At 33.2% G+C, this 26,475-nt stretch overlaps 2 protein-coding genes across 6 annotated transcripts; one reads left to right on the top strand and one right to left on the bottom strand.

Annotated features, from left to right (window-relative positions):
• Positions 1–260: 260 nt before the first annotated feature.
• LOC105322808 (nonsense-mediated mRNA decay factor SMG8) lies at positions 261–12,838 on the bottom strand. 4 transcript variants are annotated; one of them, XM_066078703.1, is made up of 23 exons: positions 12,764–12,838; positions 12,056–12,176; positions 11,791–11,826; positions 11,407–11,529; positions 11,188–11,271; positions 10,844–10,911; positions 10,033–10,201; positions 9,757–9,845; positions 9,269–9,402; positions 9,018–9,035; positions 6,110–6,312; positions 5,848–5,987; positions 5,643–5,730; positions 5,261–5,416; positions 4,855–4,995; positions 4,249–4,471; positions 3,458–3,907; positions 3,078–3,236; positions 2,699–2,836; positions 1,845–1,966; positions 1,675–1,736; positions 1,146–1,351; positions 261–521 (listed from the first exon to the last, which is right to left on the bottom strand). In XM_066078703.1, exons 1-23 carry the CDS (start codon positions 12,817–12,819, stop codon positions 385–387), a joined length of 3,123 nt encoding a protein of 1,040 aa, XP_065934775.1. In that variant the 5' UTR covers positions 12,820–12,838; the 3' UTR covers positions 261–384. The 4 variants fall into 4 exon arrangements, with proteins under 4 accessions (XP_065934775.1, XP_019920623.2, XP_065934776.1 ...); XM_020065064.3 differs by having other exon boundaries at positions 261–461; positions 1,172–1,351; XM_066078704.1 differs by lacking the exon at positions 9,018–9,035.
• A 1,546-nt stretch (positions 12,839–14,384) lies between these two features.
• LOC117686510 (uncharacterized) lies at positions 14,385–22,505 on the top strand. Of its 2 annotated transcripts, none has more exons than XM_066078701.1 (8): positions 14,385–14,506; positions 15,144–15,316; positions 15,764–15,915; positions 16,466–17,684; positions 18,091–18,228; positions 18,663–18,761; positions 19,219–19,310; positions 19,850–22,505. In XM_066078701.1, exons 1-8 carry the CDS (start codon positions 14,454–14,456, stop codon positions 20,111–20,113), a joined length of 2,190 nt encoding a protein of 729 aa, XP_065934773.1. In that variant the 5' UTR covers positions 14,385–14,453; the 3' UTR covers positions 20,114–22,505. The 2 variants fall into 2 exon arrangements, with proteins under 2 accessions (XP_065934773.1, XP_065934774.1); XM_066078702.1 differs by having other exon boundaries at positions 14,416–14,502.
• The last annotated feature ends 3,970 nt before the right edge of the window (positions 22,506–26,475 follow it).

The raw sequence follows: 26,475 nt of genomic DNA, 5'->3' as shown, positions 1-26,475 counted from the left end.
AAATTGACTTGACAGATACTTGGTGACTCTTTTTCTGATTTTTTTCTCCTACTTTTCTCCATTGCATTTAAAATCAGAGAAAAAAAGTAAAAGTTAGATTGTAGTTTGTGACAGTTGCTCAACAATTTTACGAAACCACGAAACCAACATAGTTCCAAAAATACGCGTAAACTGAAATTCGTTTTCAAGCCTAACTCATTTTGGTTTGCTGACTCATCTAACCATATTTCCTGCTACAAAAATTCAACACAAACTAATACTATTAGAGTCGACTTTTATTGCATCATAAAACAAACACACAATACAAATATTTGCTGATAACATAAGCATTGCGCTGGGTGAGTCATGGGTTCTTGTTGAGATCCCTGTAACTGAACACTCCCTTTAGCATTCTACAGAACTGTAAGTGTTGAGAGTCTGTGGGCATGGTGTAGGGTCCGTGGTCACCCATGTAGATATGTCTGAACAACTCATTAAGGCACATCTAAATGAATCCATTCCTTTCATAGCAACGATAGCATCTTAGATTATCAAAGATGCATTTTGTGATAAAATATCACATTTTATAATAAAATTTGGGTCAAAATCATACGCCAAAGTAAGATACAAAAGCCTTCACTTTAGTGCTAGCCGGCTGTTCCGATAGATATCACATTTTTTAGACATTCTGCACAAAATAAAAGCTAATTATATACTTTTTGGAACCTCAAAAGGGTGTCAGGATAGATCTCAGATGATCGTATTGCTATTTTCCATTACTAGAGCTACATGAAAGCCAAATTTTACTAGATTAAAAATCATAAAAGGCATTTATAAGTGGTCCGTTTCCCCTGCAACTCCCCAAGCACATAAGGAAAGGCTTTATTAAAGTTCTAGATTGTGTTCTAATACATTGTGGGATGGGATTTTAGTAAGTGAACCAAGATAACTTAGACTTAAAAGTTATCAATCCAGACATAAATGTTATCTGGGTACTGAATGTAATACCAGTATAAACTATGCTTAATATAGCCTTACACTCTAGTATGGTCAAGTCACGTTGCCTATTTTTGAAAGAAAAAAAATTATCTTGATTTTACCAATGGCTGAAAGCAAATATTTTTGACAGAGTTACATACACGTATTATTTGCAAAGTTATCAATACCTGTACTGATATACATAAAAGGATACGGCATTCGTACAACCCACACTGACCCTGCCGGCAGCTCTACAGGGTTTTCTGTGCCCAGGGAGAAAACAGGGCAGGGTGGGGCTGAGGGCTGGATGTGAGGGTCCAAGGTCACCGTCACTGGTCCCTCAGGGGTACACACATACAGCCTCATCAGCTGGGCCACATAACCCTTAGTGCTTCTGCAAATACATAATGAAGAGCTCTGTTTCATATTTTCAGTTCATCAACATAAAATACTAGTAGATCAGAGGGGAATTTAATCATGTGACATCATAGGGGAAATAGGGTTTGATATTTTGAAGGAAACTTTAAAACATTTCGATGATTCAGAATATCACATTTCATTCCCATCTCTACAAAAACGCAAGTTTTACATGTCTTAGTATTTTCCCTAATATAATTAAATAGAATTATAATTTATACATAACTTCTCTAAATAATATTCATGTACCCATGAATGAAAAAATATAAACCAACCAATTTCTAACCAGTAAAAACTCACCGGCACTGAGGACAGGGGCAATACAATGGCATATCTAGACTGACTAGCTTTGTAGCATTATCCTGAAAATAATCAAATAAATATCAAGACATCATTTCAAACAAGCTGATTTTTTGCATCATATCATTAAAAACATCAACTAGAGCAGAGAAAGGCAAACATTTACTTACCTTGACTGTGCTGGAACTAGAGACCTTGATGACTTTCTCTGGACCGCTACAGAAAAACCTGTGACCCCTGGGACACTCGTACTCATCACCCAGGTAAATTCTCAAGTTCACCTCTCCCACTTCTGCAAAGCAAATTTATATAAAGTATAGTGATCCTATTTCAATGTAAAGTGTTGCATCAGGTAGGAAGGTAAAAACCAATTCCATTCACTAATCAAAATCAATAATTATGAATTTTATTTTAAAAGATGGTAAAAAACATATTCTAGATGTATGTACATATTCATATGCTGCTTTCTGTATGAGTATGATGTGCAATTGGTTTATGAATTAATTCTTGTCACATATTAAAATAATTTAATTCTGGTTGTAACACGCTTTCTGATTGGTTGAAAAATTTATTTTATATCGTATAAAGAATGTTGCCTACGTCATAGTATGACAAACGTCAAAAACGTATCAATCCGCCTGACGTTACGTTTGAATTTTGTACAATTTGATGTCTTTTATAGATCAAATGACCGTTTTTATCAACAATTGATCGCAAATAAATTAAATTATAAGGAATGAATTCAATATTTATTAGTTTTATACGATATAAAATGTTTTGGAACAGTTTACGCTTTTTTATAAACCGCTTCGCGGTTTATAAAGCGTAAACTGCCCCAAACCATTTTATATCGTATAAAACTAAAAAATATTGAATTCATTCCTTAATAAAATGGATTCAAGCATACATTTTCATGTACTACATGGAAAAATAATAGAAATGACCCACATTGTTACTGGATAAATTACGGTACAGGACTGAGAGTTTGTCATTATTGGGTAGACCTGTTAAAAAACTTTGCTACCTTTACTACTTTTTTTCTGCTTTCCTTTACGGGAGGTTGTTTCTCCTATGGACGGCCACTTGTCTTTCTCAGCCTTCACTGTGATGTCCCAAGGCAGAAGGAAGTTACTGCCATGCAGGAATCCTGGTAAATCCAGTCCTAAACATTTATTATGAAAGATTACAACATATTCAATCTGCTTATTAGTGAACACAAAGATTTATCTTAATGATTCTCTACTTCCTTTGTACATCAATATTTAATAATTTAAAAATGCTTGTTAGTAATTTAATCTGTAATTATATTGTGTATAAAAGACATAATACAATATAAACTGAATTATGAGGGAATCTCTCCTTTATATTCAGACCAACTCAAAAGTAATAATAATTTTTATCACCTGCAGAGTGGTTGTACATGGTTGACTTTCCCAAACAACAGATGTTCCAGGAGGGGAACCTGGGTAGCAGATGTGGAGGGGACTCAGAGTGGATCATTCCATACAGGTACTCTGTGGTGGAGTGTTGCCTCATAGTGCCTGCTTCATCAAGCTCCACCACTGACAAAAAGTGGAGAAAATGCTTGGCCATTAATATACACTACAGAGATGTCTCTATATAAATGTTCAACTGTTTAAATACAAAAATATAAATGTAAATTTTAACTTTCATACAATAGTAAACAGTACACAAATGCATCTAAATTTCATTTTGACCCAACAATTGCATAATACAGTAAACAAAACATGTTTATGAATGAAGTTTTTTTTTCATTTAGTACCCTTTTTAAGAACTGATTTTTCAAGAGGCACTTCATCTTTGTGTGGAATCTCCACATCAGCCTTTTGTGAATTAATCATGATTTCTGGCTCTATCCTTTGAGAACTCAGATCCTGTTTAGGTGAGCTGGGCATCATGTCCACTTCCTGTTTAGGTGACCCTACTTCCTGCTTAAGTGGCTCTTCTTCCTGTTTCAGAGATTCAGTATCTTCCTGTTTGTGTCCACTTCCTTCTTCCTTGTCAGGACTGTGCTCCTCCTCTTCCAGTTGATCCTCATCCTCCTCTTCCACTACATCTACACTGTGCCCAGCCTCTATTGGTCCGTCTGAACCTTCTTCGTGTTCATCAGTCTCTGGTCCGTGGTCACTCTGGTGGCTTGTGTAGTGTTCTGTGGTGCTGATCACACTGTGGTGGTCATGGTGCGGTAGATACTCACTTCCTCCTGACTGACCTGTACAAGATAAACACGGGAGATAGATGTGTACTAGTTATAACAAGCAAATCTTCAGTACTGTTTGTATCATATCAAACCAGTTTCTTACTTTGAACAAAAGTCAGAATAAAGAAGTAATTACATATGCTACATGTGCTGGTAACTTGACAAATTTCAAAATATATTAATTTCATAATTGCAAATTTAAGTTTTTGACAATTACCTTTTAGAAAGCTTTGGATGTAAAATCAGCAGGAGGATAAACATTAATGTAGACAGGAAATTTAGGGAAATATGTTCCTTTTTTCAAATTATGTATGTGCATAAATCTAAACATATACTAAACAAACAATACCTACCTAAACTCAGTGCAAGACTGAGGCTTCCCATCCCTGTGACAATATCATGTTTCAGTGTGTCCTTCTGGGTGGGGTTCTCTCCCCTTTCTTCCATGCTGGGTACCCTCCCTATTTGACTAGCCTTCACATCAGAGGTGCTGGGTTTAAACACCAGGAGATCCAAGTGTTCCAGCTCCCCACAACAAGTCGGCTCCAAGGAGTTGTAGAAATCAAAGTTAGCATACTGAAAAAGATAATATTATGTTGGTTCATGGATTTGGCAAATTTTAGAACTGAAATACATGTTTATTTTTCGAGACTTTTTCAAAAGTTTTACACAGAAACAAAACAATTTAAAAAATACTCAGCAACATGTAATGTGTTTACAGTATATGTAACATGTTTACAGTAAATGTAATGTATTTACAGTATATGTAACATTTACAGTAAATGTAATTTGTCTACAGTCTATGTAATATGTTTACAGTAAATTTAATGTATATTAGTGTATATGTAACATGTTTACAGTATATGTAATGTTTACAGTATATGTAACATGTTTACAGTAAATGTAATATGTTTACAGTAAAAACATAATACTATTACAATAATACTCTATAATCCTACCTTATGATCAAATGGGTCCTCTTTGTCTGCCTGCTTTCTGCCACAGTTACAGGAAGCTTTAGTCTTTAATTGACTTGAGTGAGGCATGATGGGTAGATGGCAGTTTGCATCCGTTTCTGGGTCATCTGGCAATCTGTGAAGCTATGTGTATAGGAGTAAAATTCATATAAATATAATGATGAACACACACAAAAAATCTGCAAGTAAAAATTTGAAATATTTTAACCAGAAAAATCTTCTAATATCATTTGTCTTGAAAGGGTAAAAAAGATCAACAATTTTTTAAAGCCAAACTTAAGATATTTTCAATGGCATCTGCAGACTATTCACCCAAATTCATATCATTTTTTTCAAAATAAAAGAGAAAACTTATTTCAACCTTTGAATAACTGTAGTTCTGACTTACAGGGTTAACACAGTGATTTGACAAGATGCTGACTTCCTCACACAATTGTCGGCCATTTCTCCAGAACTTCTCACAGGACTGTTCCAGCTGTTTCAGGTACTTCTCACAAGCTGGTCCCCGGGCAAACTGGTGAAACACCCTCTGAGCCTGGGCTAGCTGAGAATGATAATTTTTTATAATTAAATGAAAATTCCTTAGATGCATTAAAAGATTTGTTTGTACATGCATGGAAGAAAATGTAAGACTTTTCAAATCTACCTTTATATTTAATAATATAAAAATCTACTGGAAAAAACAGTAATATGTTATAAATACATCAAGAATCTTATTAATCTTGAACTCAATTTACTGTTTAAAAAAATATTACAAGAATAAAACTTACCTTTGACAAGTGAAAATTTGTGACATAATGAGTGGGTAGATTTTCTTGGTATGCAGCTTCCGCAAGGGGGAGAACTTTGTTACAGCGACTGGTGAAAAACAAATCAATGCAGTCAGACATTGCCAGACAATGTCAACAAATTCAAATCAATATTAAGCAGGAAATAAAACCATAATGTTAGTTACTTTTATGGCTACAATCTTACTTCTCAGAAAATCTGATGTCTGTTTCCAGGAGGGACTTCAGGGTATTTAGGTGAGCCTGGGCTTTCCCGTCAATTACATCCCCAAAATAGAACTGATAGAGCTTGCTGGCCACCACAAACCAGGTCTGTGCTGATACATTCTGATTACCAAAAAATGAAAAAAATCAGCTTTACAAGTTGACTTACACTCATATCTACTTCTTAAAAAACATATAGATGGATATTTATATTCCAAGTCTTTTTTGGACCATGGACTGCGAACCTCAAATAACGAAGGAACTGGATTTCTGCCAACATTGTCATCAAAGCCTCTTCCTAGGGCCATCTCAATGTGTTGCCATAGAAACTCCTTAAAGCTGTTGCCTCCCTTTGAGCGCGCAGTGGTGGATGATGACCTAGATTCAGACGGTCCGTTGCCCTGGTTCACCTTTCTGTTACTTTGATAGCTCCGACTTCTCGGGGAATCTGAATTATTGAGAAAAGAGTTGCATGTCATTTGGATTAACATGATGTATAATTCAATAACATACTCAAAAAACGTTAATGAAATCAACTTTTGCTAAGTAGGTACTGGTATATCCCAGCATTAGTGGAGAACCCTTACTCAATTCGATTAAAAAAAAAAATTCTACTTTCAAGATATCCTTACCTAACTAACCTTTTTTTTCTACTACCTCATTGAAGCATACTCTACTTTTTAAAAATTATACTGGTGTACATCATGCTAAGAGTGAGAGAGTGGTTGAAAGGGAAAAAAAAGGCTTATTGCAGTTTCAGTAATATTTGTTGGCATCAAATAATTTTTGTGGACTACCGGTAAGTGAAAATTAGGTTTCAGGTTATGCAAGTTGAAGCAAATGATATTATCAATACAATAAATTATGTAAGTAGAAACTGGACTTTAATAAACATTTAATTTCCTAGATCAGCTCAACTATTTTTTTTTATTTTTTTTTTTTTATTTTTTTTTTTTTTGCTCAACTATGATACCCATGAAAATTAGCATTCAACAAATGTTGGTGAAACCACAGTAACTATTCCATTTGTCAATTTATATTCAATATCAAATGAAAGCATTCTACTCTACTACATTTGTAAAAACATGGGTTTTACCATTCAAAGCTTATGTGAGCACAAAATTCACAGAATAGAGGGTTGCCTATTGCCCTCTACTTTTGTCAAAACAATTCATAACTACGCAAAAGTAAACTAGGAAATTCAAAATGTTTAGAATTGAATTGATAATCAGGGTTCGACACTAAGGCACGTCCGACCGACATTGTCTAGTAAACGATGGGTCCGGTCGGGTTAATGTTAAATGTCTGTGTACTAGCCCGACTGGTCGTGTGGAAAAAAAAGCTGTGCACATACTTTTTCTGTAATATTAATATCAATAGAAGTAAAAGCATTTTTTCCTAACAGGCTTAAATTCTTCAAACCGTTATTTAAGTACAACCCAAGGATTAACCTAGAGGATGAAGTGGGGGATTTTATTTTATTAAAAATACCCACTTTTTGATCGGTAACTTCGCCGGAATTTCCTCCGGACAAAAAGTCCAAGTCGCACTGTACATGGAGTTCATGAAATCGTGCAAATTAACACCAAGGGCAATAAAATGATAATTATTTAATTCTAAAGACGTCTTCACAAACTCAGTTTATGCCTCTTGTAGTCTGTCTTATCTTTAAGGGTTATAAATACGGGTGATGCAACCACATGCTGTACAAAACGATGTTTATTACTTTAAGGCTAGTGTTGATATATAACAGTGAATTTGTTGGTAACTTATAATTAGCTAATAACACTGCCAAATTTATGCTAAAATAATCATAAACCCTTTGTTTACAGTTATAATATCTTTTTTTTAAAATCTAATCCTCAACATAATGGCTGGGTTGGACTAATGCCACCAAAATACACTAAAAACAGAGACTGATTTTATATGTCATTTTAGTTAACACAATTACAAAACATTTGATCTATAAAATGTATGAATACATCAAATAATTTAAATTAAATAAACTGATAATTTTTTTTTCAATTTTTAGAATTAGTTTTATTTTCTAATCATATATAATGACTTGTTTCTAATCTATTGTCAAGTAATGAAAGTCTCCCCGATTTCTCAAACTTCTCCATGTTTCTCTGTTAAGGAGAAGTAAGGGAAGTCTCCCAAAAGTTTTGTTGGTCCCTGGTCAACCATTACTTGTATCATTATTAGTACAGTTTGAATAAAATTAAATCTTAAATAGTGTTTGAATGATTCATTATTGGTAAAGATAAACCAATACAATTAAACAGAAACAGGTATTTAATATTTTATGTTTTTCATTACGTTTAGTTTATTTTTGTGAAAAATTGGTCAGGGCTAGTAGTTAAAGAGTCAGGGCTAGTGAAAAACTTCTGAGGTAGCTCGACTGGTCTAGTAATTCAAAAACTTAATGTCAAACCCTGATAATCCACTTAATTCAATGAGTTTGCAGATAATATATCCCCTGGAAAATAACTACATACAAAATAATCCAATTGGTCAAAGGAACTACTGTTACACTTTTGCATGAAATATTTGCTAAATTTCTACTTGTAAATGTTATAACTAAAAAATAAATTCAAAGAACATAACTACATGCTATTTTTGTATACCGGTATGTATATTCAGTTCTGACTCTTTCCCTTCATTGATTTACAGGTAATTAAACTGAATCTATAGCAATTTAACAAATGTAACATTTCTAATCTCATTACATGATAAAAATCAGATATAACCTTAATAATCAAATTGAACAACAGCAAAATGATAATTTGTTTCATGCACACAACAATCAGTTTAGGAACATGGGTGCTTATTATTGCCGCTGCCTCAAAATTAGGCAAAATTAACAGAAAATGAAAGGCTACATTTATCCATGAAAAAAATCCCATCACCAAGTCAAACAAAAATACTCTCTCTCTCTCTCTCTCTCTCTCTCTCTCTCTCTCTCTCTCTCTCTCTCTCTCTCTCTCTCTCTCTCTCTCTCTCTCTCGTAAACTGTAACTGTACCATCAGTGGGGTAATTTTATACAATCAATGCAAATAAAAACAATACCAATACAATTTTTTTATCATCCCAATGAATGAAAATACAAATATGTGGTCCAACAAAGTTCTGTGCAACAATACAAGATTTACCTGTCTCTCTGACGTTAACTACAATCATACCATACAGCTATTATCATTACTTCAGTTCTTTTTTTTTAATTCTCCCTAAACCAAAAATTTTTAAATGTATTCACGCAATTAAGAAATGAATGACTTTCAAGGTTGAATCCATATACATGTTTATTACATATTCTCTCACACTAATTTTGCTAATTTCTCGTCATAATTTTTATGTTTTCTTTTTTATCTCAGTACAACATTAAACGTTAAGTAAATCTTACCAGAATCTTTCACAATTGTGCTGTTCTGTCTCAGCTGTTCCAGATAATAAGCAACAGGGTCAACCCCCTCTGACCTTTCAGTGTGGATGTAAACAAACTCCTGATTGGCTGGCACAGCAAATAAGGAATTGTTGCTGCAAAATATTTTTTACAATTAGAACTATGCAAATAGTATTACATGCCTAACTGCCATTAAACCTCAGTAAACCAACAACCCCTGTAGACTGGTCATTTTGTCTTAAATGAAGACTACTGATTTAGAGAAGTTTCGCTGAATCCCCAATTTTATTAATTTCTTTTGCCACCCACCTAACCAAAAACAATGATAAAAGCAATTTAAAGCATATACTTTTATGTAGTCAAAATTTCCCTGTTTACCAAATGATAGTGCTAATACTGTTAGTAAAAACAATTTCCACTTTAAACATAAATCTACATGAGATACACATGTACATGCATGTACATAAAATCAAGGTTAGAGCCTGAACCTGATGTTGGTTATGACCCTGGATTTTCTGAGTATTCTGTATATCTGGTCCTCCATAGCATGTTGTAATCTCTTGATTGGAGACCCTTTCTGGAGTACAAAATCAATAATAAAGAGTTATTTTTAATGCATGAGTGAATATAATTGCAACAGATACTGAAACAATGTTCAAATAACTTCTATTTTTCCACAAAATGCATATTTAATATACAAGATAACAACTGTCTTAAACTTTGAAATCACTATTTGAGCTCATGCATAATTAATGAACGCATACTGGTGATCTTGACTTTGATCCCAATTCTGAATCTTCAACACTGACGTCAAGAGGATTGGACTCAAACACAAAGAGAACTCGGGGGGAGCAGGGCCGGCCATTGTACGACCAATCCTTGGAGATGGGTAGTCCATGGAGCTGATCTGACACACTGTGTTGTAGCTTCAATCTGAAACATAGAAAACTTTACATGTAATAAATGTCATAATCTGACATATACTGTGCTGTACCTTCAATCTTAAACAGAAAATATTTAATTCAATTACTTTCAACGAATGTGCCACATGTATTCTTCCAAACACGAATCAAAAGACACAATTATAGATGTTTTACAATTCAAAAATGGACAGCTTTATTATGAATTTATGGCTAGATATATAATTTGTGTCCAAATTGTTTCCAGTAGTTAAATCAAATGTTAGCTAATTTGATGAAAAATATGACAACATTATTGCAAAAGAAACATTTATGTTCGAATCATTGTCAACAATTACAGTGTCAGTTCAGCTCATTTTGCATTTTGGTTTATTTGCTAAAAACAATGGTATGGAACATATGAAGTACACAAAACATATTTGAAATAATTATACCATAAAAACAAAAGGAAATTGGTTAAACACAAAGAGGGCAATCAACAGAATCAATGGACGACTCATAAAAAAATCTATGATGTCTGGATTTTTAATTACATATAAATTTTTTCCTGTATACAGTTATCAAGATGGAGCTTTACAATGATTGATAAAATCACTTAGTTTTTATTTTGTTCTTTGAAAAACTATATATGTATATATATTTATATTTAAATTACCTGATGTTGTCCAAAGTTCTGAAGAGTCGAACAAAACTGATATCAAAAGAACTTCCTGGGTGAGACAACTGAAAAAAAGCCAGCAATTAATCATGATCAAAATAAAATATGATAATATGATCAAGATGCCACACAAAAGGTGGAAATCTAGAAATGGAGAAAATTTGATTTAAGTAAATCTTGATTATCCAATTTGGGTTCAGATTTGAGGAAAAATATGTTAGAGAAAAATCCTGATAACTGTTATATACATTAAAATTGTAAAAATGTGAGATAACTCAAAGCCTTACTTGGGGAGCTATTCATTCATATTCAAACATGCACTGTATATTCTATCACATTACCAGTAACAGATGAGAAACTCCAAACATCCATAGAAGTGTTTTAGCTACTCTGTATTCCTCCTTCTGCCAAATGAAGAAAAAATCCTGCAAGAAAAATCGGATTATTAGTTGCACTGGCAAATAGAAAATCTTCAACATAATTATTATTGTAAAGATACATATGTGTACCTTGTATTACTTGACATAGTACATGTATCAACATCAATCAGTGAAACCTACCTTCGAAGATTTTTCTGCAACAAGTCTCTGACAAAGGGCAGCAACCCTATGAACATCACTTAATGACCGTAGGTGTAAATATATGACTTGACTCTCCGCATCATAGAAACACTCAACATCTCCCTGAAAAATAAAATTGAACACAATTCTAATTGTTATATGGTCAAACACGTATAATATTTTTTAATTTCCTAATTCCCTGAATATTTTTCAGAGTCAACCACTAATTGGCTTACACACTTTTGGCTTCTAAGAATTGCAGATCATATGTTTTATTACCGGTAATAACAAAACATTGAAATTAATGACTACCACATATCTGCGATTGTAGGATAATTTAATAAGTCAATTAATTAATTTGTATTGCATGAAATCGATTTTTACCTTATTAATGGAATCCTCCACAGACTCAGGTATGCACTGAAAATTTGTCAATAACAAACTGTGTTAATTATTCACTACATATTTTGATCTGTATAAAGAAAGATTAATTGACCATGCATTATTGACTACATACAATGAACTTTAGAGATCTAATCACAGTTCTAGTAAATATCGTTGTCAAATGAATCATTTGGTTTAAGAACAAAGCAGTGATGTGCACTGTTTTATTATAAAATACTGCATATTTATGCATTTTAATATATACCTTGAAAACATCCCTGTCTAGAATGTGATTAAGAGGTGATGCCTTGGAGGCATTTGTATGGTATGCACTCTTTCCAATCAAAGATATTACGCAGACTTTATTATCTGGATTAGGAACACTCCTAAAAGACAAAAATCAAATGCCAGACATGCATTTTAGATCAATACATGTACCTTAGATTTCATTTGATTTTTAGATTTCCAAAAAGGAATAATTTCCATCAATATTAAAAGAGGACTACATACATTGTATATGATAAGAGTCAATCTTAGCCCAAACAAATAGAACTTTTTAAACGTTTTTTATGGATATAACCGTATATTGTAAGATGGTTTTTTTTCACATAGAATATGTTCCATTCATATTTCCACTCACTGGCAGCATTTGAAACATCCAGACACTATAGATTTGCTTATAATTTCCCTAAGGGCATAACATTTGCTGTAGACTAACATTGTCTAAATAGAAATCAGGATCATTTAAGTGTACGTCTTTGAACCTACATGTAAAAAAAACACTCAGTGACTTCGAATTTATTATGAAAATAAAATGAAAAAAAATAATCTGTAATTCTGTTCTACAACATGTACTTAAGAACGAGACCGAACGACTTTGTGTACACAGTATAATAAGTAGTTTTATGGGAAAAAATACAAATCTATATTAGCAAATGAATATATATGATTAAAAAATCATTAACACACTTACAAGGCATCAATGTCGGGTGGGAACAAAAATTTGTCTGTAAAAGTGAAAGCTGACATTTTAATTTGTATTTTTAGAATGCCGATCCCGAGATAAACACAACACGGCCAAGAATTATCACTCATGAATTTAGCATCTAATATAATATAACAGGAACGTATTATACTAACGTCCCTGAATATAACGATAAACGTTAACTGACTGATAATGATCAATTTGTAAACTTTTTTGAATGCATGTAGAAGATATTTATACAGCGAATAAGAGAATGGTAATTTAAGAAATTATGGTTAAAAATTCAGAATAGAATATATTTTGTTATAGTCTAAGGACGGGCTGGGAAGGTGCGGGTATCAAAATTTGTCATTATTTTGCTTTTTCCCCCTTTAGCTGAAGTAGCCATGTTTACATGTAACGTTTTTATAATGCATGTAGATGTAATGTTGTAAATAGAAAATTTTGTATATGAAAATGATGAGAGAAAAATCAACAACTTACCATGGAAATTTTAGAAAATCAGAAGAGGGTCGGTTTGAAAAACAAATTTATTTTGATAATTCGTCCCAAAAATTGATTTTACATATATGACACACCTTTGCATTATCTTTTAAAGAGACTTGGACACGATTTGAGCTCAAAATTTTATATTTTATTTTTCAATTTTTAATGTACGTTCTGAAAAGTTATTATGGGTATTTCATATGCTTTGTCAAAATTTGAAAGTCAAATACATGTAATGAGTTATAAGCAAGATACAGAGTTTGACATTCTTTGTTTTGTAAACAAAGCTCGAGCCTTGTTAATGTTTACATATGTGGTTTATTGGTATAGAATTCAAATAAATGTTGCTTTCTTCTGTTGATAATATTATCTATGAACACATTGAATCAGTTTACATTGTTTGGCACGAGTCATATTGTCAAAGAAATGGTAACTCCATACTTTACGTATTCATTATTTGTAAACAAATACAAGACTCGAGCTTTGTTTACATATAACAATGAATTCTTCCCCCCAAACAAAATAGCTCCTGAGTAAAAGAAAAAAAATAAAGATTTCACCCTCTCCCCCTCCTAGTTTACCTCTGTATCTCACTTATAACTTCACTTCAAACATTCAAGTTTTGGTCAATTGCTCAAAATGCGCAAGTTAACCATTTAATAATAAAAATCAAAAAATAAAATTTTGATCTAAAATCGTGTCCAGGTCCCTTTAATATACAAAAAGGAAAGTGATGGATGGGGTGGGGTGCGAGTTTATTAGACACCAACCCTCTTCATCCCATTCAGAAAAGAGATTTTACAAACCTAAACAAACAATAATATGCTTTACTTTGTGGTTCAAAGGGTTATGAGGTAGCGACCATAACAGAAAAAAAAACTGTGTACATTGCGCTGACATGATTTTTTTTTTCCCGCACAACTCGCTACCTTCATACCCATATGATTACATTTACACACTAAAAAACACACACAAAACCCCGGAATCAGTATACAAATACAATGTAGGTAACACTTAGCAAAATAATACAAAAACATATTTTCGAACGATATACGCTGTAAAAGCATTTGTATCCGTTACCATGGCAATACTAACAACTCTTCACCAAATTTGCGCACTTAACGACTTGACGTCTATTAGAAATAATTTGGACGGTTTAGGACTGAGGGTGCTATCAGATCGATGCAGTAGCATGTACCAAATACGTTATGAAACCCAATCGAAACTGGATTTGCATCAAAGTAGGTAAGAAACTTCAAAGTCTTCCGTAAATAAAATTAAAAATGTGCTATTTCATTAGTTTCATAATTGCTCATTTGTCTAGCGGTAATTACTGTCCATAGTTTTATAAATGAATATTCCTCCACGTTAAGTAAAATGAATTAATAATTGTTCTTGTTGATTTTTGGAATTTTGAGGTATTATATAAATATTTTTTCTTAATAAAATGGATTCAAGAAAACTAATAAAAATCAATGAATAATTGTTAAAATAGTATCACCTCAATCATCTTTAAAGCGGTAACATGCATATACATATATGAAAATACTGTTAGTGCATCGTTCAGAATATTTATTCTTTTTAATACGAGATACCTTCATGTTCTGATCATAATCTACAATAGATTTTAGAAAAAAATATATGAATGAATTTGACTGTCTACCTCAAAAACTGTCGTGTGCGAAAATTTCAATTCAAATTTGTTTTAGGTGATTTTAGCGTCAATGCTCTTTTTCGCAAACTTCACGAGACACAATTGGTCGCGACGGCGATATAATACTTTACCTACATTGCTAGATTTAACATACAAAATTAAAAAATGCGAGGGTAATCAGCATCAGCTTCATACTCATTTGTTGTTGTTTCTTTAAATTAATTTCAGTGAATTAATACTCAGAAAAATGAGCAACTTGGAAGTGAAGCTGGAGAAACAGGATTCGCGGACGGAGAAGAAGGAGGCATTGTTCCGCCGGATGCCCTCGCTGAGGGACTTGGCCAGTGAATGTAGCAGCGCTGACGTACAGGACGTTATTCTACCGTCTGCCATTGGTCGAGGTAAAGGATCCAGAGGAGTTTATAAAAAAAAAAATACACATGTAACTAGACGAAACTAGCCTTTGCTTAACCAATTGGCTTCATTTACTTGATTTCTAATATTTATAGCATGAAACCTATTACTTCATATTATAAAATATAAAATCAAGTTGTGTGGGTTTTTTGTTATTGTTATTATTTTGTTTGGTTTGTTTTGGAGGGGGGGGGGGTGCTTTATAAAGAGCAATAAATTAATATGCGGTGGTTGACAGAAATATGAATGCAAAATTACAAAACCATTATTCTGATAGAGTATATGTAATACTATGCTTAGTCTATACAATATATTCTTAAAAGTAGAATATCCTTCTTTTTTTCTAATCACTTGTGTGTGCAAGAGTCAACTTTAAAAATATCTGAGAAATTTTTAGTTCCATAAAACCTATTGGCTGTATTTGTGTCTTTTAGGATTGTGCCGGGATGAGCCGCTTACTGACTCTGGGAAGAAGCTCCAGCTGATGAAAATGTTGTGTTTGACCGTGCTCCCCGTTTTAGGGGTGTGGTCCTATAGTGTGTATATGTTGTCTGACACCATCACCATCAGAAGTGAAAATGAAATGGCAAGTACTGACCTATACAGGGTGTTTCATAATATCTGTCCCCACTGCAACCCCAAGTAAAATCTTTAATTCTTAATACATGTATGTCCTGGAAAATAAAACGTTTATCTAGTGAAGAAATTAATAAATTTCCTATTTAAAATAAAAATATAGGATAAGATTAATTTTCCTGTCATGATGACATATATGACGTCATAAATGAGGTGGTAATACATGTATTTCAATGTCTCTGTCCAAAGAATTGAGAAACATAGCTTAAGATAATATTATCGATTGTTGTATATACATGTACAATTTAAAAAAAAATATTCAATTGTTTGCAATATTTTGCCATTATTTGAATCAATTTATCATGCAATTTTTCTTAAGTCCTACGTTAGTTTGAATCAAACCTAGAACATGTAGCATTTAGAACCATCGAAGTAGTCATTGTATTTTGAACAAAGTGCAAAATCCTTAAAGAAGCAATTCACGATGCCGTATATCAAGCCAATTTTTATAATGAGCATTCTAATATATTGTAATACTGTTTTTCTTTTCTGTTTTTCAGACTAGAAAAGCTCTCGAATTTAGCGTGGAGTTAGGTAAACTTGTGCATCATTTACAAAAAGAACGGGACATGAGTGTTTTATATCTGAGTGCATTGAAACCAGAAACAAAAACATTTCTTTTGACTGAATACATCGAGACAGATCGAGCAATCAATCGTCTGCAAGTCTGGCCCGGGAATTTGGACAAACTTGATAGATTACGTTTCGAAACTAAAACCAACATGATTCAATATTTGGCCAGAAGACGACAAGCACTGACGCCTTCCGATGGGTTCAACATTCAAGATGAGATCAATTTTTATACGGATATTATTAAGGTGGTTATAAAATGGATGTATGACTCCATCAACGAAACAGAGTTCGCTGTGGTATGGAAACCTCTAGTTGCCTATCAGAAGCTGACAAGTGCCAAAGAAGACGTCGGGGTCGAACGAGCGTTGGGAACGGTGTTCTACGCTAATGGAGGGTTCGAATCGCATTCCTTTTTTGAAATGTATAATACCAAAGTTCACAATTTTAGAGCTTATTACAAAACAGCTAAGCTCTATTCAGAGAGAGTGGATATGATCTACGCTAGCACCGTCCAGGAAGTAGGAAACAACCTTACAGAAATTATTGACCAGTTTCGATTTGACATACAACACCACGTGGAGGGGAGCAATGCTAGCGCCTTTGCTGATTTGGCCAAGGCCCGGCATTGGTTTGATAACATGACGATTTATCTGGACGCCCTTCTGAACATCCAGCAGGATTTAGGTTCTGAGATTTTGGCCATCTTGGACACTGTGGTTGAAAATGTGACCAGTAATCTTACGATCAGTGCGGCGTTTCTCGTGATCGTCATTCTCATGTGTCCGTTCGTGATCTGGACGACGGAAAACCTTACCAGTAGCATCCAGAAGTACGCTCTCACGCTGGTTGACAAAACAAGAGAACTGACTCGAGAAAAAAGACGTATTGATTCTCTCCTTTACCAGCTAGTACCTAAGCCAGTTGCAGAACAACTGAAACAGAGCAAAACCATCGAAGCCCAATACTTCAAATCGGCCACAATTCTTTTCTCGGACGTATTTAAGTTTAACAACATTATGGACGAATTCAAAGCTGGGGATGTCGTTGAGCTCTTGAATGAGCTTTATTATATCATAGATAGTATCATCGACACATACGATATATACAAAGTCAACGCTACCAATGACGCATACATGGTAGCATCAGGTAATGCATCTTGAACCTATAACGATATTAACGGTTTTCACTTATATGATGAAAACATTAGTACAAGTCAATATAGAATAAAATAGAATGAATCTATCTATCTATCTATCTATATATCTATCTATCTATCTATCTATCTATCTATCTATCTATCTATCTATCTATCTATCGAGAGAGAGAGAGAGAGAGAGAGAGAGGGAGATTTTTTTTTAAAAATATATAATATCGTACTCTGAAATTTCCTGATTCTCATTTGTTTAAACTTTCGTCATTAAATTGCACTAAAAACAAGACAAGTTGTCTTTCGTAGGCTCAAATAATTCATGCCCGGGGTGAATGTCCTTGTTATGGTTTTATTGCAAGATAATTCCGTATTGAAAGCATGTCTTTGAAAATTCAATTGCAGGCTTACCAAACAGAAAAAATGACATGCACGCGCGGGACATCGCCATGTTTGCCCTGAATCTTCTGACTGTTATCAATCAAACAAGGTTTAGTACTTGTAATGACAAGATGATACAGCTCAGAATTGGAATCAACACAGGTAAAAGATGGGGGCTTCCGGTTTGTTTTAATAGAAGGCGTCAATGACTTAATGCCTTCCCAGTCGGGATAGTGTTAAGAATTTTGTCATATAAAGTTTGTACTAATACCGAGAGGACAGAAACATTAAGATTCAGTAAAATAAGAACTCTTTGCCTTCTATGTTGTCTACAGCAATAAGCTGTAAATTAATTCTGAATTTGATACGCTTCCGAGGCAGATCATATGTTGCATTATATTCTCTTTAAAATCTAATTCCGATATCAAAACTGACCAAAGAAAGCTGTCCGTTAAATACTACTACTAGAGTACCATATCAGCTTTAGATTTTTTAGCATCAAACATTGTCCGAAGAAGTCTGTCGACTGCAATAAATGATTTCTTTGTTGACAAACACCACACATATTGTACTTTCCTTCTGTTTTTTTTTTCTAGGTCCTTGCATGGCTGGTATAGTGGGTTCCATCTTACCAAGATACGGGGTCTTTGGAGAAACCTTGGATATCGCGTACATAATGAAGTCCAGTTGTCACCGTGAGTATTGGGAACAATTTCGTTCTTTCCTAACTACTCTTTAGTGAACTTGTTCAGGCTTTTTATAACCATTCTTTTAACTTCATCATTTCTAATTAACTTAATATATTTTAGCTGCAGGTCTGTAGCTCCTGATATGAAAAAAAATCGGCTGGACTTGATGACTCCTAGGTCGTCCATCCGATTTTCAGACCGGGAGCTACAGAACTACAGCTAAACATATTTAAACTTTTGATAAACATTTATATCGATTACTGCATAAAACACCAAAAGACCAAAAAAAAATTGAGAGATTCTTGACATATTTGATAATATTAATTCTTGATGACATTTGTCAAAAATAAAATTTATCCCACAAAAGGACGGCCATTGCTTAAGTTTTTGTCAAATATGGCATCGTCAAATTAGTATAATAGATTTCGCCAATAATATTTCCCCGACACTTTCATTGTTTCAGCAAACAAGATTCACATCACCCAATCAACATGCAAAGCACTGGAGTCAACGGGAAAGTTCATCATGAAGAAACGCGGGACTATTAGCGCAATGGTGAGAAATTTATAAATTTATATGACTGGACTAGCCTGGTCGTTAATTTCCGCATTATTATATTTATACATTCCAATAAAACCTTGACACAATTCACGAAGGAAGTAGTTGACACATTTTTTCTAGGCAATATACTGATTTTCTTTAATGACAGGCATATGTTTAATCTGTCACAATATTATGCCAGAAGATCGGAAGATTAGAATGCTGTCATCAAATGAAACTTTAAAAGCATTCATTTGGTCTAGCTCTTCCTGCATATTTGTATGTGCAAATATATGAATGACAGTTAAGAAGGCTGATGAATGGTGAAAAAAAACTTACCAATTAGATCTGCCTTAAAAATTTTCAAAATATGATAGTTTTGACCATAAACAATAATTTAGTAAAGAAAAATCCATATATTTTAGCTTTGAGGTTCTAACATTTTCTATATCTTTATATGCATAGCTCTTTATCTCGAGAAGATTAATAAAGTCAAAAAATGGCAACTACCAGCCAGTACGTGTTTTAAACTAGTGCTCTGTCTTTATTTGTAGAATAAAGGTGACGTCACTGCGTACTGGTTGGTAGGAATGGTAGAAGATGGACACACGGCTCCAGGAAAAGATGACGAGTATAACTTCTGTGTGGACAACATTTCCGAGGACATGCCCGGAGAAATAGCCCCCATTGATCACTACAAACGAGGCCTGGCGATGCCCATCGTCAAAATGCCGGAAATTATCATACCAAGCAAAAAGGACATGCCACAAGAGAAGCAGCCGCCAACTACAGGGGTCAAGGACATTCGAAATGATTAACTGATGCTGAGATGAGGACACATCAAAACACATATTTTAATGCTTTGTTGTGTTTTTTAAATATAAGATCTGTAGCTCTGCGGGAAAATTCGGGTTGACATGTTAGAGCTCAGTGCCTCGCATGAAAAACTTAACAATTTAAAGCGCGCAAAAATTTGCGCTGGACAGCGTGTTAAAAGAAAGTCTGAGACAAAATTAAGTTGTCAGTAGTTTATTGTCTGAAAATTTAATTGTTATAATTATTTCCACAGAATTGATGTGACAATAAGGTTAATCCGTTCAGAATTAGCGCAAGTTTTTGTGCTTCTAAATTGCAATTTTTAGCACTGTATAGCTCAACGGTTGCTCATTCTTGCCATATATAGTGATGAATTTGTTTTTGTAAATTTCGTTGATAGACAAGCATTTCGAATTTGACTTTTACAGAAAAATATACAACGTGTGTTTATAGGTTATTGACTGAGTATGAGTTTATATGTGGGCAACGTAATTATTATTTTTTTAACTTAACTATAGTAATAAAAAAAAGGAATTATGGTCTATTCATATTGGGTTTTTTTTATGAATGTCTTGTGGGTAAACATCTGAATTTAAAACAGCTCTACTTACTTATGATTAATATTCAAACAAGCTTAGAACGAAATATGATTAATAATTGATTAACACTGTCAACAACTTTCTATACAATGTATTTACTATAGATCAATACATATTTGTTAAAGCTTCAAATTTATCCTAACGTACTGATTTATCGCTGTATTGTTCGTCTGATCCAATTGTACTTTGTTTAGTCCTGGTGAAATTATATGAATGAATAACTGTGTGAAGTGCTTCCGTATGTATAATAGTTAGAATCAGAAAGCCTCTGTTTTTCCCTCTAACCCTTACAGAATCGCCAAAACCCCGTTTCTTCGTCTTAATGTTAGACTATTTAGAACTAGTACATGTACATACGAACAGAACATTATTTATAATGTAATATATAGCAACTGACAATCATTAATTAAAGAAGAAAATCCCTATGTAATAGCTTATATACATAAACTCAGATTTTTTCCCAAAAGAGCAGCATTCTTTCACAGGAGGTTGCTATTAACAGCATGCTTGATCAAATTGAGGAATTGAAGAAAATTCAATACCCGGAAATCATCGATGATATTCACCTTCAATATCTGAGATTAATTTCAGTTTTATTTCTTCCTGCCTTGAAAAATGGTGCCGCATTTGGCGACAAGAAACCATGCAAAAACCATTGAAATTGAAACCGATCGCTGTCGAATTCTGCTCTAGTTACTAGATGTTGGCAGTAAGAACTGACAGCTTCCAGTTTTAATTACATCGCGCGGAAATAATCTTTTCAATTGCCTGTTTGAACTTGACAAAACATAATACTATCTCTTTATTCATTCTTTATTTGCACAAGGCATACATCTTATGGCATATAATTGTTACATATACATGTATTTAAAATGCAATGTTGCCATAACGGTATAGTACATATACATATATAAAGTACATTGACAATGTAAATTTAACATTTTTTTACTAATAGGTGAAAAAAAAACCCAGAATTTTTCTTAATTATCATAAGTTTTTAAAGCAAGGTGGAGATACTTCCCATAATTTCACAGTTCTTTAAAATTTTGAACACTTTGATTATAAAAAAAAAATTGTATACAGAAAGTTTTTTCCAATGATACTTAATAGATACCAACTTATTACTTTGGAGTAATGAAAATTTGCCTTAACTGTAAAATTGTTGCTATTGTTCACAAATTCATAAAACAGGTTTAAAATGTGTAAAATTTAAAATGTGTCCAAATGTTGGCATTGAACAACAGTTATTTGTATAACTGCATGCATCACTGTATGATTGTATTTATTTATCTATACTTAGTTATCCTACTGTATGCATTAATAATATTTCTAATACTTCAAATATTACGTTAGATTTAGAATTTTATCACTTTATGTACACTTTATAAGTTTTTAAAAGTAAGTATGACTACTATTGTTACTTGCGGAGAGGAACTAGTAAGTTGAGACCTGTTTTCCATCCATTCAATTAAATATGCTCAAACCAATCGCGAAGTCGGCTCTGGTTTCTAGATGATGACATTAAGATCCAACAACATCAAGTTTACACTGAACGAATTCTCGATCTACGGAAGACGTATAGAAACTGTAGACGACAGACGATTCGAGACAAACTATATTTTATTTTGCATTTGCACGTATGGTAGATTTCTTATGGGTTTAAGATGGAGTTTTTTCGAATACGTAAAGCTTCAAGTGTCTAGTTAATGGTGATAAAAAAATAACATGACCTGATAAAAAAATGCTGACATCTTCAACTTTTGAAAATACTGCGTTCTTTTAATATCAGTGCACAAATAGGACAAAATATGTATAGATAAAATTCTCTCTAAGACAAAACACATGTTTATTCGTCAAAATTTACACAAAGTTGGATTATTGCACTTATTGGCAGTGGTGGAAAAGAAATTAAAACTTAAGGATTTTGTGTGGATTTTGCAGATTATTTGATCAGAAATGTTCATTTGTTTTCACTCAAACCACATAATCTCATCTATAGCCTAGTGCTCTAATATAGGATCAATTTCATTAAGGGGAAATGTTATAATTGTACAGAATTTCTACGGTTTCAATAACATGTCATGATTTTTTTCATTACTTGTCATATTATGTAGATCATTTGCAATAAAATTAAACAGAAAAAAACAATTCAAAGTACATTTTGAAGATAAAATAAATATTACAGAGATGTAGTGTTCTAAAAAGATGGATTCCGGTTCTCAAAGCAATAAACCTGCAATTCAGCTAAAAATATAGAATTATTGCTAAATTTTAGGTGTGGCTTTGTCGGACACACGTAACTTTGGAAAAAATAAAGGAACAATCTGAAAGAACGGCGATTAACCTATGATTATATTGTCACGGCACACATAAAAGTTTTAAGCTTTGTTTATCAGCGTAATTGAGGGTCCTTCCTGCCCGATGCTGTAAAACTTCATTTATTTTATGACGACATTTATTTCCGTGCATTCAATTATTTTGAAATATTTTCTTAAATTGGTCATCACTAGCTATCGATCCATATAAATATATATAAACCAAGCCCACATGCTTCTATAATTTCAGCCTAATTCGCGGGCATTATCTACAGACCCGCCAATGGTGCAAATTGATCTTGATAACGAGACACAATCAATATTCCAGGAAAAGATGTGTTCATTTTCCCGGATAATCCGATATAACTGTTCAAGTTTCTACAATAGATCGTGTTAAGAATAAAAATTGTGCAAATAACATCTGATAATTAATGATAAGATATGGTCTACATCAAGCAAGACAGCCACACAGGCACAGCCACACAGGTCAATTACTGGCGTGTCTTGATGAGTGGATGATCGTACATGTAGATTAAAGTTCAAGTCATGAGAACGTTAAAGATCGTACATGTAGATTTAGGTTCAAGTCATGATCACATTAATGATCGTACATGTAGATTTAGGTTCAAGTCATGACCATCTTGATGATCGTACATGTAGATTTAGGTTCAAGTCATGACCATCTTGATGATCGTACATGTAGATTAATTTCAAGTCATGAAAACCTTGATGATCCTACATGTAGATTTAGGTTCAAGTCACGAACACCTTGATGATCCTACATGTAGATTTAGGTTCAAGTCATGACCATCTTGATGATCGTACATGTAGATTTAGGTTCAAGTCATGAACACCTTGATGATCCTACATGTAGATTTAGGTTCAAGTCATGAACACCTTGATGATCCTACATGTAGATTTAGATTTATGAACACCTTGTCACTTGTGAGCTTCAGCAAAGAAGTTTTCACAGGAGTATGACCCGTGATACATATGTCCTTTGTTACTATCAGCTTGCGCACGAACAGTATAATACATATACATGTACCTTATACTGGTGCAAGGATAACTTTTATTCTGCCTTACACTTTAAGCGTCTATCGGTCTCTTTGTTAAGTCCTTCTGACACATTTTAAATCTAACGATTAAAATGTGAATTATGACGACATGTTCATGCATATTTTTATTGTTAAAAATAAAATATGTCAATTAATTAGATCACAGATCTGTTAAATTGTACAATGCTCAAATAAGAGCTAACATGAAAGTATATGAAGTCAACATAAAGAAAATCCCTCAAAATGGTTTTTAGCAATTATATAATAGCCAATCTTCGTGTGTGAAATACAGATATAGTTTTGTATGGATATAAATAACTAAACCTTAATCTATAATTATGTCTATGTCTGTTTCTCTCTTGTACCTCTGAACCTTCAATCTTTCTCAGTTCTAAAAAAAAATAGCTTAAGAATCTCATCAAATGGAATCTTGCTGACGTGACACTGTATTACTAAGCCGAAAATAGTTCTGTAACAATTTACTTTCATGGTTGTAAAAGCTTCCACGTTTCAATACGATGAAGAAAACGTATACTTGTAATTGGAGATCCATTCTTTGACATTACTCATCCCGTCCCCTAACAATGTGCTTCCAGTGAAGTTCATTAACAATGGTAAACGACGTATTGTAACCGAAACATTCCATAACAGTGTTCATCCCTCACGAAGATGTTGCTATTATCGCCATTAAGACATCAAAATAGAGAATAAGGAAAAAACAGCTGACAATCAAATTACAGCATTTGTGAAACCTTTCTAATGTGGCTTAGTACAAACAATAATGGGAATAATTATTTTGTTTTTTTTAAATCTGGCATGGAGGAAATGCTAAATGATAGTGTTTGGGGCTTACAATTGAATTCATTAAGTGAACTATTCTCTCAAAGTTATCAAAGCAATTTTGTTTTAAGACCAAACTATCGGTACCTGCAAGACGCCATTTCATATAAACGTGCAATATTGTATAACAAACATGGCCTCAATTAAACTAAAAAAAAATGGTTTCATTGCCACAGAAAAAAATCCATTGTAGAATAATAATGAGTTTTCAAGATTTTTCTTTTTTGGCATCATGTACGTGTATATACAGTGTGGTGCAAACCATAAACGTTTTCAAACTGCAAAGGAAGGAACTTCCAGTTGAAATTAACCTGGTTTATTTTTTTTTTTGATAGCTGCTTATACAATTTATGCTGATCATAATCACGTTACAGTGCTCTGTTTTGATTGACATTCACGTTTAATAAAAACAAAACCATCTTACTAATAGGGTCTAATTGGTATCACTGTAACACTGTTTTGCAGTGTGTATCCATTTTGAAAATCCTAACAGTGTATGAATCTAGCAAAATGCATATGAATGATCGACTTTCCCATTTAATATTCTTGTAAAGACCCTTCTTTATAGGACACAGAAAAATCTAAACAGGTCTCAGTAGAATTAAAATTATGTAATGCATTTTATGATTGCTAAGCATTTTAATAGTTTTACGATGGCTGTGATTCATTCTTGCCGCTTATGTCAAGATTACAAGATGCATGAAACCATTCTTTTATAATGCATGATTATATAAATGGTACGTTACCGTCGGGATTGAGCCATTTTTTGGTTCCTTAGGTTCGTTTTGTTAGGGGCTCGGAGAAACAGAGATGGTCGGATTGTTGTTCTTTTTTATGGAAGAGGATTGGAGCCGCATGTGGTGCGAAGAAAAAAAATCAATTCTTAGAGAGCGTTTAAAGTTTTTATACCCAGTCTGGTTAGACTGTCTAAAAGAACGATTGACATCATGCTGAAATCATAATCACCTAATCTGATGGGAGAACACTTTTTTCAGACACTCAAAACCTCTCAAGTGTGTCTCGTTGACACGCTGGCAAAATTGCAATGTGTAAAGCTCACCCAATGAAGACATTGGAATACAAATAAATAGACAATGATCGACTTGGTGTCAGATGCATTTCGCATTCACTGTTATCGCCTAAAAATACGTGGACTTTAACAATGTTTATTGGAAGACTATATGAACAACCAAAGTTAATCTCTAAATATTTCATTAACTCTATTATCCAAACAGTTTGAGGAAATGCATATCATAAAACAAGATAATAGCATTTCAGAGAGCAATAAAGTATGTAGTTTTTCCACAATATTGATACAAATAAAACCTGAAAGGCTGAACAAAGAAATCTTTATGTGTAAATAATTGCTAAAACCTGAATAAATGTTTTAGCAGCACACACAAAGTTGGTTAATTCTGATAACAAAAAAATCTTGCTAAAAATGGTCTGCTTGATCCTTTCTTTTTTTATATATTATTTTTTGTGCAATCCTGCAATAATTTTAATATTAATGAAATTCATATGAGTTTATAAAGACTGGAAACACCTTTAA

This window comes from Magallana gigas, chromosome 3 (assembly GCF_963853765.1).
Source record: "Magallana gigas chromosome 3, xbMagGiga1.1, whole genome shotgun sequence".
NCBI classification, from domain to species: domain Eukaryota; kingdom Metazoa; phylum Mollusca; class Bivalvia; order Ostreida; family Ostreidae; genus Magallana; species Magallana gigas.
This window is presented reverse-complemented; position numbering and strand designations above follow the sequence as displayed.

What these genes read in the sequence shown, in the direction of transcription:
- LOC105322808 (XM_066078703.1), bottom strand. Translation starts at nt 12,819, where the DNA reads ATGTCAGCTTTCACTTTTACAGACAAATTTTTGTTCCCACCCGACATT. An exon ending in CAGTTCCTTCGTTATTTGAG is followed by an intron (nt 5,988 to 6,109) that starts GTTCGCAGTCCA and finishes TTTGGTAATCAG; the next exon opens with AATGTATCAGCACAGACCTG. An exon ending in GCAGAAAAAAAGTAGTAAAG is followed by an intron (nt 1,967 to 2,698) that starts GTAGCAAAGTTT and finishes TTTGCTTTGCAG; the next exon opens with AAGTGGGAGAGGTGAACTTG.
- LOC117686510 (XM_066078701.1), top strand. Translation starts at nt 14,454, where the DNA reads ATGTACCAAATACGTTATGAAACCCAATCGAAACTGGATTTGCATCAA. An exon ending in CTGGATTTGCATCAAAGTAG is followed by an intron (nt 14,507 to 15,143) that starts GTAAGAAACTTC and finishes AATTAATTTCAG; the next exon opens with TGAATTAATACTCAGAAAAA. An exon ending in ACCGTCTGCCATTGGTCGAG is followed by an intron (nt 15,317 to 15,763) that starts GTAAAGGATCCA and finishes TGTGTCTTTTAG; the next exon opens with GATTGTGCCGGGATGAGCCG.